The sequence below is a fragment of the Lipophrys pholis genome, assembly GCF_963383615.2.
Source record: "Lipophrys pholis genome assembly, chromosome: 22".
NCBI lineage: Eukaryota > Metazoa > Chordata > Actinopteri > Blenniiformes > Blenniidae > Lipophrys > Lipophrys pholis.
The window spans coordinates 1,211,693-1,227,587 of NC_137644.1; the positions used below are offsets into that span (position 1 = coordinate 1,211,693).

General features: G+C 43.9%; 1 protein-coding gene across 2 annotated transcripts in view; it reads left to right on the forward strand.

Annotated features, from left to right (window-relative positions):
- The window catches only part of scube1 (signal peptide, CUB domain, EGF-like 1), a gene marked incomplete at its 3' end in the record, with an annotated part of 251,229 nt that overhangs the window by 233,337 nt on the left and 1,997 nt on the right, over positions 1-15,895 (forward strand). For both annotated transcript variants that reach the window (XM_080492502.1, XM_080492503.1), the window contains 3 exons: positions 8,807-9,004; positions 13,602-13,754; positions 13,866-13,945. In XM_080492502.1, the coding sequence (XP_080348628.1) occupies positions 8,807-9,004; positions 13,602-13,754; positions 13,866-13,945 (431 nt within the window). The remainder of the gene's footprint in view (positions 1-8,806; positions 9,005-13,601; positions 13,755-13,865; positions 13,946-15,895) is intronic.

Sequence of the window (15,895 nt, forward strand, 5' to 3'; positions counted from 1 at the left end):
CGCGTCAGTTCGGGCTAACTAATAATAATAATAAGAAGAAGAAGAAGAAGAAGAATCCCTACGGGTTCAATAGGGTCCTATTCACCGTCAGTTCTCGGACCCTAATAAAGACATTATGTATATCATGCCTCTGGTTCTCTAAACCACAAGTCCGTCTGAAAATATTCTCCCCCGAAAACAAAGCCTGTTCACTGTCGTGGCTTTTTGCTGTTGTGGCGTTTTACTACTTTTTTCTTCGGAAATGACGCAAGGCGGAAGCCGACATGCTGGAAATGAGGTAGATGGAGGCAACCTTGAAGGAAGTGATGTGGCGGAACCCACTCCCCAGAAATGATGCAAGGCAGAAGTCATCCGCCGGAAACGACACGAGACGGAACGTTCATTCCTCAACGCAGTTCAACGCACATTTATCGTTTCTTTTTACGCGTCTTCAGTATCTCAACAAAGTCAAGGATTGTCTTCAGTTAAGGTAAAGAATTTCCTTCTTGTCTATGTGGAAACGATCAGCCTGCACTAACCAGTATTAATGAGAGTAGTAGTTATGTGGTTATGTTAGGAGCAATGAAAGTATACTCAAAGTTTAAGTTGCTCTCTCTATCCTCGTTCCATGACTTGGTTTATTAAGTGTAATTTCTTGCCTTATGAAAACTTGCTTCACAAACTTTTGGTGTGTTAAAATAGTTATGTGCTGACATTGACCCGGCATTTATCAAACTGTATTAATGAATGTATACAACCTCCTTGGGATTGTTGTTTTTATCAGTGCATCCACATGAGAAAACTATTAATGAGAGATGTATGACCCTATTTGCTTCCTGTTTTGGCTCCTTGGCAGGAAACTAGCTGCCAACAGGTAACAGGAACACCTGGTTAGTGAAACTAGCTGCCAACAGGTAACAGGAACACCTGGTTAGTGAAACTAGCTGTCAACAGGTTACAGGAACACCTGGTTAGTGAAACTAGCTGCCAACAGGTAACAGGAACACCTGGTTAGTGAAACTAGCTGTCAACAGGTAACAGGAACACCTGGTTAGTGAAACTAGCTGCCAACAGGTAACAGGAACACCTGGTTAGTGACACCAGCTCCTTCATCCCACAAAGCTTGACCCTCTGTTCTCCTTCCTCCTGGTTCTTCAGCCTCGCCAGGTGAGATGATGGTAGAGTAGTGCTTTGTCTCCAGCCATTGGTTCATCATGAGTGTGTGTGTAGGAGGCAGATCACTATAAGATTATTCTTCTCTCCTTTTCATCCTTTCACATTAAGTTGTTTTTTGTCTCTTTAATTTATTTTATTTTAAATGAAATAAACAAATAAGTATAATGTGAATCCATCTCTTGTTTTGCAGGATTTTATATCCAGACTCAGAAAAGCTGGAATGGAAGCAGAGTAAACTTTATAAAGTCTGGCTGCACGTTGGTTGTTTGTTAAAATCCCACCAACATCTGGACGAGTCATCCAGCTGTGGCTGTAACACCATGAGTGAGAGCACAAGGTACTACAACAAGTTATCAATTATTCAATAGATGTGTGTCGTATGGCAGAAAGGACTGAAGCACTTGGCTGAGATATTTATTCTGGACTCTGTGTTGGACGCTGTGTCTTTAAATGACATCACTACATTCCTAAAGGGTTTGAACCATCAACCTTTGTTTGATCACATTGTCAAAGTAAAACATCAACTGATTCTACATCTTGTCTCCAGTTGGCTGATTAATCTTGTTAAATGACAGTTTGACTTTAATCAAAGTAACTTTGCTGCTGCTGCATCTTTTATTGGTTTAACAACAGATTATAATCTGCAGGATGATTGAGGTGTTGAAGGGGGGAGATCCTGTCTGGATTCTCCAGAGAGCAGATCAAGGTGAGGGAAACTAACTGTGCTGTTAGTGGTTCTATTCTCTAGAGCTGCTATAGCTTCTCTCTTTGCTCTTTGTCTTCAGATCTTCCATGATGACCTCATGGAGTGGAGGGTCTGTTCAGACAGAATAAACCTCTGGAAGACGCCGTCAGCATCACTTTCCCTGAAGCAGCAGCTCAAACTGAGGAAGCTGCTTCCAGTGAGCTGCAGTAATTACAAAACAAAAGCTGGATCGGTGGATAGGTTGGCGAACCTTTTCAATCTGCATCATGTCACTGTTTTTGAGATCATGGATATCCTGATGTCTGAAGGATCAACCAGGCTGGAGGCTGAGGTCACCATGTTCAGGGGGAGAAGGTTCTGACACGCTGCCACAGGCTGACCCACCATACATCCTGACTACTACATCGAATTTTGCTTGTATATAAAATAAAGTACACCGACATGATTTATGGGTGTTTTTCTTCTTTTAAAGTCGTCAATGGTAAATGTTGAAAGTTTGTCATGGACATTTACTCCTTTCCTGATGAACAAACTACAGTTACTCTCCATTCTTGTCATTTGTTTTGCTTCATGCAGCCACACATTGTCACCGGATGGGTGAAGTGAAGCTGCCTACAGTTTAGTAGCTGACCTCTGACCCTGAGGCTTCACTGTGGTAGCATTTCATTCTAAAATGCTTTGAAGGATGGATTGATGTTGTGTTGAAAATATAACTGATATTCCTTTTGTTTTCCCTAAACTCAGACAAATTGTCATTTCAACTAAACCAGCCCCAAAACACATTTATTTTCTCGAAGCGACTAATGAAGCATCTGCTTGCATTTATTTACAAGTATGTTAATAAAATAGTCTTAATAAGTGCTCTCTATTCACTAGCTGTTTAATATAACAATAATGTTTCATCACTGGGGCTTCTCTCAATCTAAACAAGACAAGTTGCTGTAATGTGGTTTATTAATGCACTGTATTCAAATGAAGTGAAGGCTAAAGGCTGAAAATCGAATAATAATGAAGAGCCCCACCTGAGACATTTCTCACCAGCTCACTGGTCATTAGCACTAAATTACTGTAAGTAATAGATTAAGGAAAGTAATACATCACTGAAAGTAATTTATGAAAAATTTAAGTAAACTGGCATTGACTCTAATAATTCATAAAGTAATTGATTAATTACTGAAAGTTAATTGATTATTTAAATCCAGGAATAACTAATTGCCAAACTATCAGTCTCGTTTGAAAAAGATTTATTGATCTTAGTTAATATTTCTGTGCAAAATATAACAATACTTAAATAAAAGGGGAGGTGTGAGGTTGGATTCAATCCAGCTAAAAGGGGATCTTTAACAAAATGTATTAATTCACTAATCAATTCACTAATTATTTCTTAAACCAAAACATCTAAGTAGCAAATGTCAGCCAACAAGGAGATCTAATCTACTATACAGCAAACGCTATCTACAGAGTGTGTGTGTGTGTGTGTGTGTGTGTGTGTGTGTGTGTGTGTGTGTGTGTGTGTGTGTGTGTGTGTGGCTGTGTTGCAATGCCGTAGACGTGTCCACCAGGTGACGGATGAATCAGGGTAAATAAATCCAAGATGGCAGCTGGTGGGGGGGAGTGGCAGTTGCTTAGCAACCAGACAAGCAGGAGACCCTTGCACATGCACAAGGGTGTCTTACAGAGTCAAAATGGTGGACCTTGTTCACAGACGCAGAGCTGAGTTACTCTGGCTACAGAAAGACGCTTTCCGAGACGATACTGAGTCAGCATTTGTCGGCCCGGTATTGAACTCACAAGTTGTAACTGGATCTCAGAACATGCAGTAAAACTAGCAGTTTGGTTGCTCCGTGCGACTGTGTGTGAAAGCATGCTTATCTAATCTTATCTAATCACTGAGTGGCGACGGGCGCTCGCTTGGACACGTGTATGTGCTCGCACCATTAGTCGAAATCGAGAAGAAAGGTTCTGGTGAGAAAGCGTGCGGACCGCAACTCTGGTTCCTTCATACACGAATAGAAGGGGGAAGGGGGGGGGTGGACGGCAGCGCAGTGTTTTTATCTGGTCTATAAAACTACCATAAAACAAAAGCAACGCTGCTTCCAGGATATTGAAGTGGTAACATATAAAAACTGAGCTGGGATGTTCGGAGGAGGAATCATGTTGCCTCATCTTTTTTTCATTTTTAACCTGAAAGGACGACATGAGAAAGGACTGTGGTAACAGGTGACATGGTCGTCCTGTCATTAGTACTGAGGTGTACCAGTATCTACACAGTGGAAAGGTGCTGTCGTCACCTTTTGAAGGCGGATGTCAGTCCCAGCTGGTCAGCTAATGCTAGCCAGCATGCTAACCACTGAGTGGGTGAAGCAGATCAACCAGCTGATCCTGCAGCTTCAATACTGTGGAAAGTTCAAATCTCATTATATGAAATAAACCAAGATGAAATGCTTCAAAACCTGTTATTCTTGATTACAACTATGAGCTTACACAGTGAGACGTGGACAACTCTGCACTCACTCCTCTGCTACATCAGAGATTATGTTGCTAAGTTACACAGTGCTGCACAAATCCACAGGTTGTATGCTGCTCCCCAACATCCTGCTACTCCACAACATCCTGCTACTCCACAACATCCTACTGCTCCACAACATCCTACTGCTCCCCAACATCCTGCTGCTCCCCAACATCCTGCTGCTCCACAACATCCTACTGCTCCACAACATCCTGCTGCTCCACAACATCCTACTGCTCCACAACATCCTGCTGCTCCACAACATCCTACTGCTCCACAACATCCTGCTGCTCCCCAACATCCTGCTGCTCCACAACATCCTACTGCTCCACAACATCCTACTGCTCCCCAACATCCTACTGCTCCACAACATCCTGCTGCTCCACAACATCCCGCTGCTCCACAACATCCTGCTACTCCACAACATCCTACTGCTCCACAACATCCTGCTACTCCACAACATCCTGCTACTCCACAACATCCTACTGCTCCACAACATCCTGCTACTCCACAACATCCTGCTACTCCACAACATCCTGCTACTCCACAACATCCTGCTACTCCACAACATCCTACTGCTCCACAACATCCTGCTACTCCACAACATCCTGCTGCTCCACAACATCCCGCTGCTCCACAACATCCTGCTACTCCACAACATCCTACTGCTCCACAACATCCTGCTACTCCACAACATCCTGCTACTCCACAACATCCTACTGCTCCACAACATCCTGCTACTCCACAACATCCTGCTACTCCACAACATCCTGCTACTCCACAACATCCTGCTACTCCACAACATCCTACTGCTCCACAACATCCTGCTGCTCCACAACATCCCGCTGCTCCACAACATCCTGTCTCTCCTCTCGATATTTAAAATGTTGTTGGTCCAACTGCTTTCTCCTCGTTATCCTGTTGCTCCGCATGTAATGCTAGCATGTAATGCTAAACACTGCTAGCTGGTTGCTCACAGAGCACCGACTGACAAAGTTAGCCACGGCTAGCTAAGGAGCACTGGAGCAGCAAGCCACACAGCTAGCCGCGGCTAGACACGGTGCACCGATCCACACACAGCCAGCTGGCTAGCCACGAAGCGTCGATCCAAATGAACGATGTTTAAAACTCTTAATTCAGAGAGAGATTGTCAATCCCGTTCACCGTACAGAGCAAGCTGCTACTACGAGCAACGACACACTCCAGTAGTCCCACCCACTACTGGAAGTTGGAAGACAAAATGATGCAATATGGCGGCGCCTAAGTTTTGGCGCCAAATAAGGTCAATAGATTCGGTCCTGCTTCCGTCCTTCCTGTGCTCCACTCCTGGCCAATCACAGTAGAGGAGTCCTTGCCTCAGTCGACCTCTTCTCTCGAAGGCGGACTCAAGCCTCCAGCTTAAGGTTGCAGTCACTTCCTTGGTCCATGTTTACATTTCAAAAGGCTATTGTTTCTATGAGTATTATTGAAGCCAAAATGATGGCAGAGCACATGGAAGAATGCAAAGCTATTGTCTCTGTAACTGTGAGGGTAAAATGGCCGACTCCATGGAAGAATTTATCAGTGAAAATAGTTCAACAGTCACCAATATTGTTCCGCGGTGTTGTTCACATGGCTGTGCGCTGCTGTGCACCATTGTGCATCATTATTTCCTCTCACAAATCAGTCAGCAGAATTTGGTATGTACAGTGGTGGCTTCTGCTATAGCGATGTGGGCAGCCGCTCAAGGCGCAATCTGTGAAGGAGCAGACGGTGCACAAGATTGAAAGAGGTTCATCACGTCTCAAATGCAGTCTCACGGAGGCGCTGGTGTTCGCCCAGGGCTTAAAACAAGCCAGGTCTGGGTATATATGGCTCCGATCACACCCCAGTCATTCTGCCATCAGCTGCTGTACAGTTCAGACGCTCCAGACTGCGCCACATCCAGAGAAATGCCATAGAGTTGCACAGAGGAGGATGCGGCAGCGGAGTGAATGCTGTCACACTGTATAACGCATCACCATGCATCACAGTTAATCGCCACGTTCAGATGCAAACTTCATGTATCGAGGCGAGTCTTGCTATTCTTTGGAAGATTCTTTGGCAGCCAAAAACATGTTCCACAAATATTAGGAATGTCACGCTCTGATATGCTCTGACATGCTCTGATATGCTCATTTAAGAACCTTATTCAGATGCATTGCGTCACATAAAGAATGTCAGAAATGTGCCAGGAATGATGGGAAAATTATATTTGCAACTCATCGTGCCTATGTGTAAACGCACCTCTAGTTTCACTGCCCAGACAAACGCTGCCTTCTGGTGAGGTGAACTACGCACCGCCTTGGTGCAGTAGAAACGTGAGCAGGAGAGCCCACGGTAACTTGTCTTGTGGACGGGTCTGGAGTCGACATACCAAACTCCAGAACTTTGGGGCTTTGCAGTTTGGCTGAAGAATGGCTTTTTGTAGAAAGCTGTGCGTCATGGAGGCGGCTGGACCGCCGCCCAAGAATCCGAAAAAAAAAAGAAAAACAGAAAAAAAAGGTAATCCAGACTGTGTTCTGCTCCTTCAGCGGGCTGAACCTTTGCTTGGTTCTGTCGGTCCAGTTTGTGCTCTGTTTTTCTCTCCAGAAGGAGCAGAGAGGTGCATCTCTGAGCTCGTTCTGTTGAGAAGAGATCCAGAGCGGTTTTCTCGAGGGGGTTTTCTACGCGGGTTTGAATTTCGGACACCTGCAGTGCCCGAGTCCGTTTTGACCAATGAGTGGCTGGATGCGAGCATTTGACATGAAGATCTGCATTCTATACTGAGTTTCTATTGGTTCCAAACCGGGGAGTTGTGGCCCCTTCTGGGGTTGCTGTGTCTCCCCCCGGCTGATTTATGGCCTGTTTCACTTCTCTTGTCGGGCTTTTCCACCAAAAAGAACCAGGACTAGTTCAGGGCCGGTGCCAGGGCCAGTTCTTAAATGAGCACCACCAAAGAACCGGTTCTTTTCCCATCATTATCAGGGCCAAGTGAGAGCCACGTGATCCGTCACTGATTCCACCAATTTAACACTCATACGAGAACGAGGAGATGGACTGAATTCATTGGTTTAGTTCGGGTCGCCGAATCCAGAGAGAGAAAACATTGAGCTCCTCGTATCTCTATTTTTCACATACCTGTTGTTTTCGTCCGGAACCCCGGAGTGCCATAGAGATTAAAAAAAATTAACGCATGAACGACTTCGGGGCTTATTTTTCAACATTTGGGCATTACTCAGTGACTTTCTGCTCCTTTCACTTTATTTCTGGACGTGTCTGAATCAAAAGCTTCAACATGGAGGAATGGAGGTGTAGAATGATAGAACGCTGCTCTACAGCCGTTTCCATGGTAACCTAGGTAACCACTCTGATTAAAGTTCTCTTTCACATGAAGCCATTAAAAGGATCATTTTATGTCTAAAAACTCCAAGTTTCATTTACAGTAGTTTGTAGTTTGTTTCGTAGTTCCTGAGGAACCAGAAGTCTGGCTTCATTAAAAAGAAGTTCTGTGGGTAGAAAATAGTGGAGCGTCTCATAGCAGAGCGCCCCCTGCTGCCTCATGCAGACCCCAGCCTGCGTTCAGAACGTGATACAAGACCTGGAGGTGGAGTTAGTCACAATGATGTTATGATGAAAAGCGTGAAAAAAACGACAAAAGAAAACTGCTTCTAAATTATAGAGCCAATGCAGCTCACAACAGTTGGAGAGCCGCGGCTCCGCGATTGCGGATTAAATTATCTCGTTCCTTCATATTATTAACTTGAGAGAGCGACTAATTATATCGTTCCCAAACGTTATTTAAATTTTTTTCTCTAAAACCACTCCGGGGCGCCGTGTTCGCTGTAGTTTTCTCAAAGCCAGTTGAACCTCTCTTCCGCCTTGTAGGTAGCAATAACTCCAGCAATAACTCCACCCTCAGCTGATGACGCGTCTGGCTCTGGTCTGACTTCTCTTTGGTCCAGCAACGAAGTGGGGCCAGCTTTGCACCAGTTTAGCCCCTGTTTGGCCGGGGCTTTGGTGGTGGAAAGACAAAGAACTGGTCATAAGTCTGGCCCTGGCTCCGAACGAGTCCCTGATTCTTTGGAAAAGCCATCTTGGTGTGCTCCCCCCTCTGCAGTCCTGGGGAAGGGTGTTGATTTTGATTTTGTGATTCTGACGTTCTTTGTTACTTATTCTATTGAACAATGAGCCTTAACTGTGCCTATTATAAGAAGTTCTTAGCTTTAGGAACCAACACAGTCATTATGCTGCATCACCTCCACTGAATGTAGAATCAGCTGCAATAAACTACATTTTAGCTATTTAGAATCTCTTGTCATATTTCTGCGTGGTAACAAGTAACTAAAAAGTAATGCAAAGTAGTGTAACGCATGGCTTTGCTGCAGGCTGACTCCTGCTCATATATACTGTATGTTTCACTCTTATTTTGTCCTCAGACCAGCTGTGTGGAGGCGAGCTGGGGGACTACACCGGATACATCGAGTCCCCAAACTACCCCGGAGATTACCCGTCCAACGTGGACTGTGTCTGGACCATCAACCCACCGCACAAGAGGCGGATCCTCATCGTGGTGCCGGAGATCTTCCTCCCAATCGAGGACGAGTGTGGAGATGTGTTGGTCATGAGAAAAAGCGGTAAGAATCAGGAGAAAACAGGCGTGATTTTAAATGACCTAAATTCATCTAAGCACTACAAATCTCTGCATTCTGGATGTTATCTGAAATTACATCAGTTAGAGGGAAGAAGATGCTCTGTAATCTGAATATTAGCTGATGTTACGTCAGTTAGAGGGAGGAAGATGCTCTATAATCTGGATGTTTGTTGGAGGAAGACAATCTGGAATCTGGATGTTAGCTGAAGTTCCATCACTTAGTGGAAGGAAGATGCTAAAAAAGGAAGATCAAAAATTATTTTTGAAGGAGAGCTGAAGAAGTGGCCACATAGCAGTTGAGCTAAACTACCAACCTAAAGACAGTGGTTTTAAAATGGGAAGCCTTGCCACCTGCTAATGCATCACAGTTACAATGCACAGTCCAACAGTTTTCCACACAAACTGGCTCCGACATTTAATAACTTCTTTATTGATCCTGTCCATGAAATAAAACAATTATCCGTCCCATCACCAACAGCTCATCTTCTAACTTATCCTAAAATACCAGTATTTAGACAGATAGGAAGGTGGCCAATAATATCAAGTCCATTAAATCTTTAAAGGCAAAAGACGTGTATTGAATTCACACCCATTTTCAAAAAACATGTATGGAAACACTGGTGTGCCTGCTCACTCATCTGATTAATGTATTAATCAGTGCTGGAGTTGTTCCATTGGGCTGGAAGGTGGCCACTGTCTCACCAATTTTTATATCGGGAGACAAGACTCTTATATCAAATTTATCACCCGATCGTCATACTACCAGTAGCATCCAAAGTGGCTGAACAGTCGGTAGCCAAGCTGCTCAACCAACATCTCGGCAGTAGCCACTCCCCCCTGCACCCCATGCAGCTCAGCTTCCGCCAGTGTCACTGCACAGAAACAGCCAATTGGTTCTTTGTAGAAACAGTCAAATCCATACTTGACAAAAACACCTGTGTTGGTGCAGTCTTTTGAGATTTGAAGAAAGCATTTGACACCATCAAGCCCTTCTTTCTAAACTGACTCACCTTAACTTGCAAAGTTGAATATGTTAACTGAGGATTCATACAGCCGACGTACTGAAATAGTGCAGGCCTGTCTTAAATCACTGACCAACAGCAGACGGCTCCTCAAAATCAAACCGTTCAATAGTCCTGAGTACCCCAAGGGAGGGGCGACGGAAAAGCATCAACTTTTTGAGCGGTTATTTCGGTACCACCCACAATTCTTACAGTGGAAATGCACAAAAACCCAAACCTGACCGGACCATCCCGACACTTTTTGTGCAGTCACACATCACCGACATACCCACTCCACTCTGAATGAGAGAACCTCCCTCAAGATGCACCGCTCAGTCCCCCCCGAACATTCAAAATGGTACTACAAAGTCATTAAAAAAAGTTACTTAAGTCCTGTTCGGAGGTCTTAGCACCCGGCCATAACGACTGCGTTGCACCACCACTGGAGTAGGTGCCAGTACCAGCACCAGGGTTAAGGCAGGTGCAGGGGACATTGCGGCCGTTGATGACTTGGGGGGTCGCGCACTTCTCGGGGGTTGCACCACCTCCATTGGCTCCTCCGCCATGACATGGGCAGGTTTCAGCCGGTCCACTGAAATCTGGACCTGAAATCTCCCCCCATTTCCACCACAAAGTTCTTCGGCACCGCCTCCAGGATGTGAAATGGGCCATCATACAGCGGCTGAAGTGGGCATCATGCCGGATGAACACATATTCAGCTGCCATTTAAGTAGGACTGTAGGAGGCAGTGATGAGCTGGAACCGGGTCGAACATGCGGGCCGCCTCCTTGAAAACAGGCTTCCTGGCTGGAACCAAACAGTTTTCTGATGGCTGTGGCAGGAACTCTCCGGGGACCCGCAGTGGCTGACCAAACACCAGCTCGGCCGACAACGCCTGCAGATCTTCTTTCGGGGTCAAAAGCAGGCCCAACATGACCCAAGACAGCCGATTGATCCAGTTGCTGTCCGTGAGGGTGGCCCGGAGAGCTGCCTTCATCGTGCAATGGAAACGCTCGCATAGTCCATTTGCTTGCTGGTTGTGGTTCGGTGTAGTTTTACGCCCAGGCTCTTAGCCACCCGTCCATAGCTCGGAGATTAACTAGGAGCCGAACCGGGCCACTCATGCGGGAATAAAGGCGCGTGCAATCTCAGCTGACATGGACAATGAGAGAGGGACGACCGCTGGCCACCTAGTTGTCCTGTCGCCATAAACAAAGTTATTGAGGGGTGGATTGAGTCAGACCAGCACTAGTGAAGGCCGAGGTCTGAATTGCACGGCCCGCCACATATATATATATATATATATATATATATATATATATTTATATATACACACACACAAATGCACATGTATATAAGATGTATACAAGATAATTATTAAATCTGATTTAATGTACTTCAGGGACCACATACAGTCCAGTTTCATCCTGACTGGACCAGGCTGGTCAAATATTACTATAATAACCTTTAAATTTACACTTCAAAGTTTTTCTTTGTTGTGGTCACAGTGTGTAATTGAAATGTCGATATTTTTGTCAGATCAAACAAGTTAATACTGAAAATGATTACAATCTCAACATAAAATCTAATTTTATGAAACATTCTGGTGCAAAATAAAATGAAATGGAAAAAAACAAACTAGTATAAAACCTGTAAAACCTCCTTGCTTGGTGGAACCAGACTGGAGCCTCTTGGTGGGTTTTGGCCCACGGGCCTTATGTTCTGTGCTGTTAAAGGAAATTCTAACTAACGGAGAGGAGCTTCGCTGCAGCTCTGTGCTGCGGGGAAGCAGCGATGATTCACATCTCCAACTAACCTCCCGACACCACAACGTCTGAATATTCCAATAATCAGGTCCAGACCAAGTATTTTGGCCGATTCAGCGTCACTCAGCTTGAAATTTGCCAGGAGAACCTGTCTGTTGTCCTCGTCAGGCAGGTTGTCCTCTGTGTGTTAACAGTTAAATGTGTCCGTGCACAGTGACGTGTCCAGTACAGGGTGTCGCTCTTACCAGGTCCGCTCCTCAGACGTTCTACAGTACTGCTGCCGCCTCGCTCCGTTCAACTCGTTCTGCAGGTTGAGGTTCTTTTTTGAAACTTTATTTGTCAGCTAGCATTGATGAATCGCCGAAGGTGAAATAAACGGCTCCGCAACATGGCGAGATTACTTTTAATAATCGAATTTTATCAATTTTATCGATTCGTTGTTGTGAACCTAGTCGTGCCCCGCCCCCACTCTCTAACCACATTAACCTTAAACCCGGGAAGGGTCTCAGCACCAGAGCCTCCTCCACCCAGAAGAACATCAGGAGTAACTGTGCTGTCCATAAGAGGAGGTCAGTTTTAGAACAGCCTGCCCACAGATATAAGAGAATGGCCGACTTACATCTCTTTTAAAAAACAACTTAAACATTATCTTAAAGTAAATCAGTCCTGCACTCATTTTACATGAATGTAATTTTTAGTTTTTATATTGTTTTTTATATTCCTTTATACATTTTACTGCTTGTGTGACCCGCCTCGGGAATACAGATGTAAATGAGCAGTTTTGCTATAATGTGGCACATTTACAGCTTGTGTATAATTTATATTTTTATATGATTGTTCAATAATTTACGTTGTCCCGTTTAGATAAATAAATGAATAAAGTAAATACTGTGAGACATCTTTCATGTTGCTTTCAGGACAATTCAGTTTCTTCACGATTAATGAAATACACAACTGATTTTCATTGACGAAAATAAGCAAATGTATCAGCAAATCAAAAACATTATAAAGTGCAAATAAAACATTTATTAAGAGAAATTTAAATTGATTTAAGAACCAAAATCAATGAGTTGAATAAACATGTATTGTTTAAATGAGTCATAATATGTCAAATTCACTTTCTAATTGTAATATGCATCCCCAATCCCCCGACCAGGAACGACGTTCCAGAAGTGAAGAAAGTCTGTCTTCTCTCTCCCTGGCTTCTTTCAATTTTTTAAAAGTGTGTTGCTCCAGAGAATCAGAATTGCAATCATATATGGTGTCAGCGGGGGTTTAGCCAAACCCAATCAAGGTAAGCTTTGACCCTCCCACAATTAGGCAGGTCTGCTCTGGAAGTACTTCCTCCTCTTCCCAAGATGGGCATGTATGGGTGGAGACAGTCCAGCTCACACAGACACAGCAGATTCTGAATGCAGCTCCTATGATCCAATATTCAAAGTCAAGAAAAAGCTGGATTTGGGCCAATATAATGTTTGATACTTTTTTGGACCAAGGAGACCCATGTGAAAGTTTTGAAAAGCAGTATTATATGAGATCTTTAACTTAAACCTAACTCAAAAACATTTTAATGGGTACTTACATTTACTTTGGAAATCACTTCGGCTCGAAGAAAAAGCAACAAAATGTTGGTGAAAAACGACCAACATTTAGAAACCAGCAGAGCATCTGGAAGAAAAACCTTTTAGTGAAGGCTGCGACTGTGGATGCAGGCTGATGATAATGTTGATTACCTAAGAGACTCTCCCCTCAGTAAAGGACTAATGGGGGGGGCAATGTGTTGCATTCAACCAGCTCTGTGCTCCTTCCTCAGCCCTGCCCACCTCCATCACCACCTACGAAACGTGTCAGACCTACGAGCGACCAATAGCCTTCACTTCTCGCTCTCGCAAGCTGTGGGTCCAGTTTAAATCTAACGAGGGAAACAGTGGAAAAGGCTTCCAAGTTCCATATGTCACCTACGATGGTAAGCCAGTGACACCCCTTCTCATACGAGACACCAATCGATGTTTCTTGTATCTCCGTGTGTTCTTTAATAACTGCTGTCTCCTGTCAAACCCATTCTGTTGTGTTGCAGAGGATTACCAGCAGCTGATAGAAGACATAGTGAGAGATGGTAGGCTTTACGCCTCCGAGAACCACCAAGAGATTCTGAAGGTACTGAATGATTCTTTTTCATGACTTATCTGGAGCTACATTGAGGCAAGGCAAGGCAAGGCAAGGCAAGGCAAGGCAAGGCAAGGCAAGGCAAGGCAAGGCAAGGCAAATTTATTAATAGAGCACCATTCAAATACAGGGCAATTCACTGTGCTTTACAAAGAAATACAAGAAATTAATGAAATACAGAAAAGCTTCATTTGAGCTAAAATTGTTGAAAATGAAGATGAATCCCGATGCAGCTTTATGTTTGGGCAAGTACAACAGGAACGTAAACACTTTCTGTGTGTGGTGCGCATGCTCAGTAAGTGATTCAGAGTGTGACATCATTGAGTGCAATCCAACGTGGCCTCATCTAGTCTGTAAAAATCCAGATCTCCACTCTGGCTGGAGTTTTCAAGAATGATTGTTTGTGGTGAGTCGTAGCTGCGTTTATGTGTAACTGTGAGGCCGAGGCAGAAAAATATCAAGTTCTTTTTTCAACTGCCCGGGTATGTGTAAACGTGGCTGAAGCAAAGGAGCGGAGACCAGCCTATTTATAGATGAAGCAAGAGCATTTAAATTAGAAAATACTCCAAAACACTAGACTCAGCAAAAACAATAGGCTCAAACCGATTAATATTAAATCACTATATCAAGAAAAATAATACTCGCAAGAGAATAAAGAGGGAATTTCTTTTTTGTTTTCATGTCTGCTGCGCAAAAAAAGGATCAAAATTTAATTAGACTTTGCAATCCCAAGTAGCGCAGGAGAGTGACGTCAGCAGTCGCTCTCCTTCCTCTGACGGCCTCGTATCTGAACGGTGGAACCAGGAAAGTGAGAAAACATATTGTCAGGTTCTCTCATAGTGAAGGAACGCTGCTTGTTCACTGATCTGCTCACGTACTGTGAGGTTTCGTTGCATTTCTGAACGTGCAGTGGTAGCTGAACGTACCGCGGCCGCTGAACTCACCGCGGCCGCTGAACTCACTGCGGCCGCTGAACTCACTGCGGCCGCTGAACATAGTGTGGTACTCAGTCGGGGCTCTTCCCAAACAAGTCAAACAAGCATTGAAGGATTCAGTGAACACGTCTTTTTATTAAACTGATTCGGGTCATTCAGTCACTCTAAAGAGCTGCTTTGCCCCTCATGTCTCTTCTCTTCTCAAGCTCAAATATGCACAGCGCCCCCTGGTGTATTAGATGTGCAGCACAAACAGAAGCAGTGGAGCCTCTGACGTCGCTCTCCCTCGCCCCCTGGAGACGCTCAGTGGAATGGAATTTTGATCCTTTTTTTGCAGGCGGACATGAAAACGAAAAAGTAATTCTCTCTTTAGGTTTTCTTTTGAGTTCTGCCAGAACATGTTCAACCTGAATAAGGAAATGAAAATGCAGTTTGAATGAACTATTATTAATTTCATTTATGAGTCAGATGATGCAGCTATGTTCTTCAAATGAAAAAGCCTTTTTGCAAATGCATTTTAATATTCAAATTTGACAATTCAAAATTAATTTTGGTCACTATTTGCTGGAGTGTCTTTTGAAAATTGAATTTTAATCATAATTTTCTTTTTCATTTTCATGAAGTCACAGAAAAAGCAGGCTTGTCAAAGAAAATGCAAATGTTTGGGATGATTGATTATTAATTTTTATTTATGAGTCCAAATCTGAAAATGGAAAAGCATTTCTGTTAATAGATTTCAAATTGATTTCTGAGCTTCATTCACTTCCATATCAAACAGTTTTTGGACTGTGGGAGGAGATTAGAATACCTGGGGAAAAATGAAGAAATACATGGAAAACATGAAGAAAAAATGCTTAAAATTTCTTTCTGAATGACATTAGTACAATCTGAAGAACAACCTTGCAGCCCCAGTTCACAGTCCAAGATTCAGGGTGTAATCCCCGATTCCCAGTTAGACGATAGTGGGGTTTTTTCCCAGATAGACGATTCCCAGATAGATGACTTC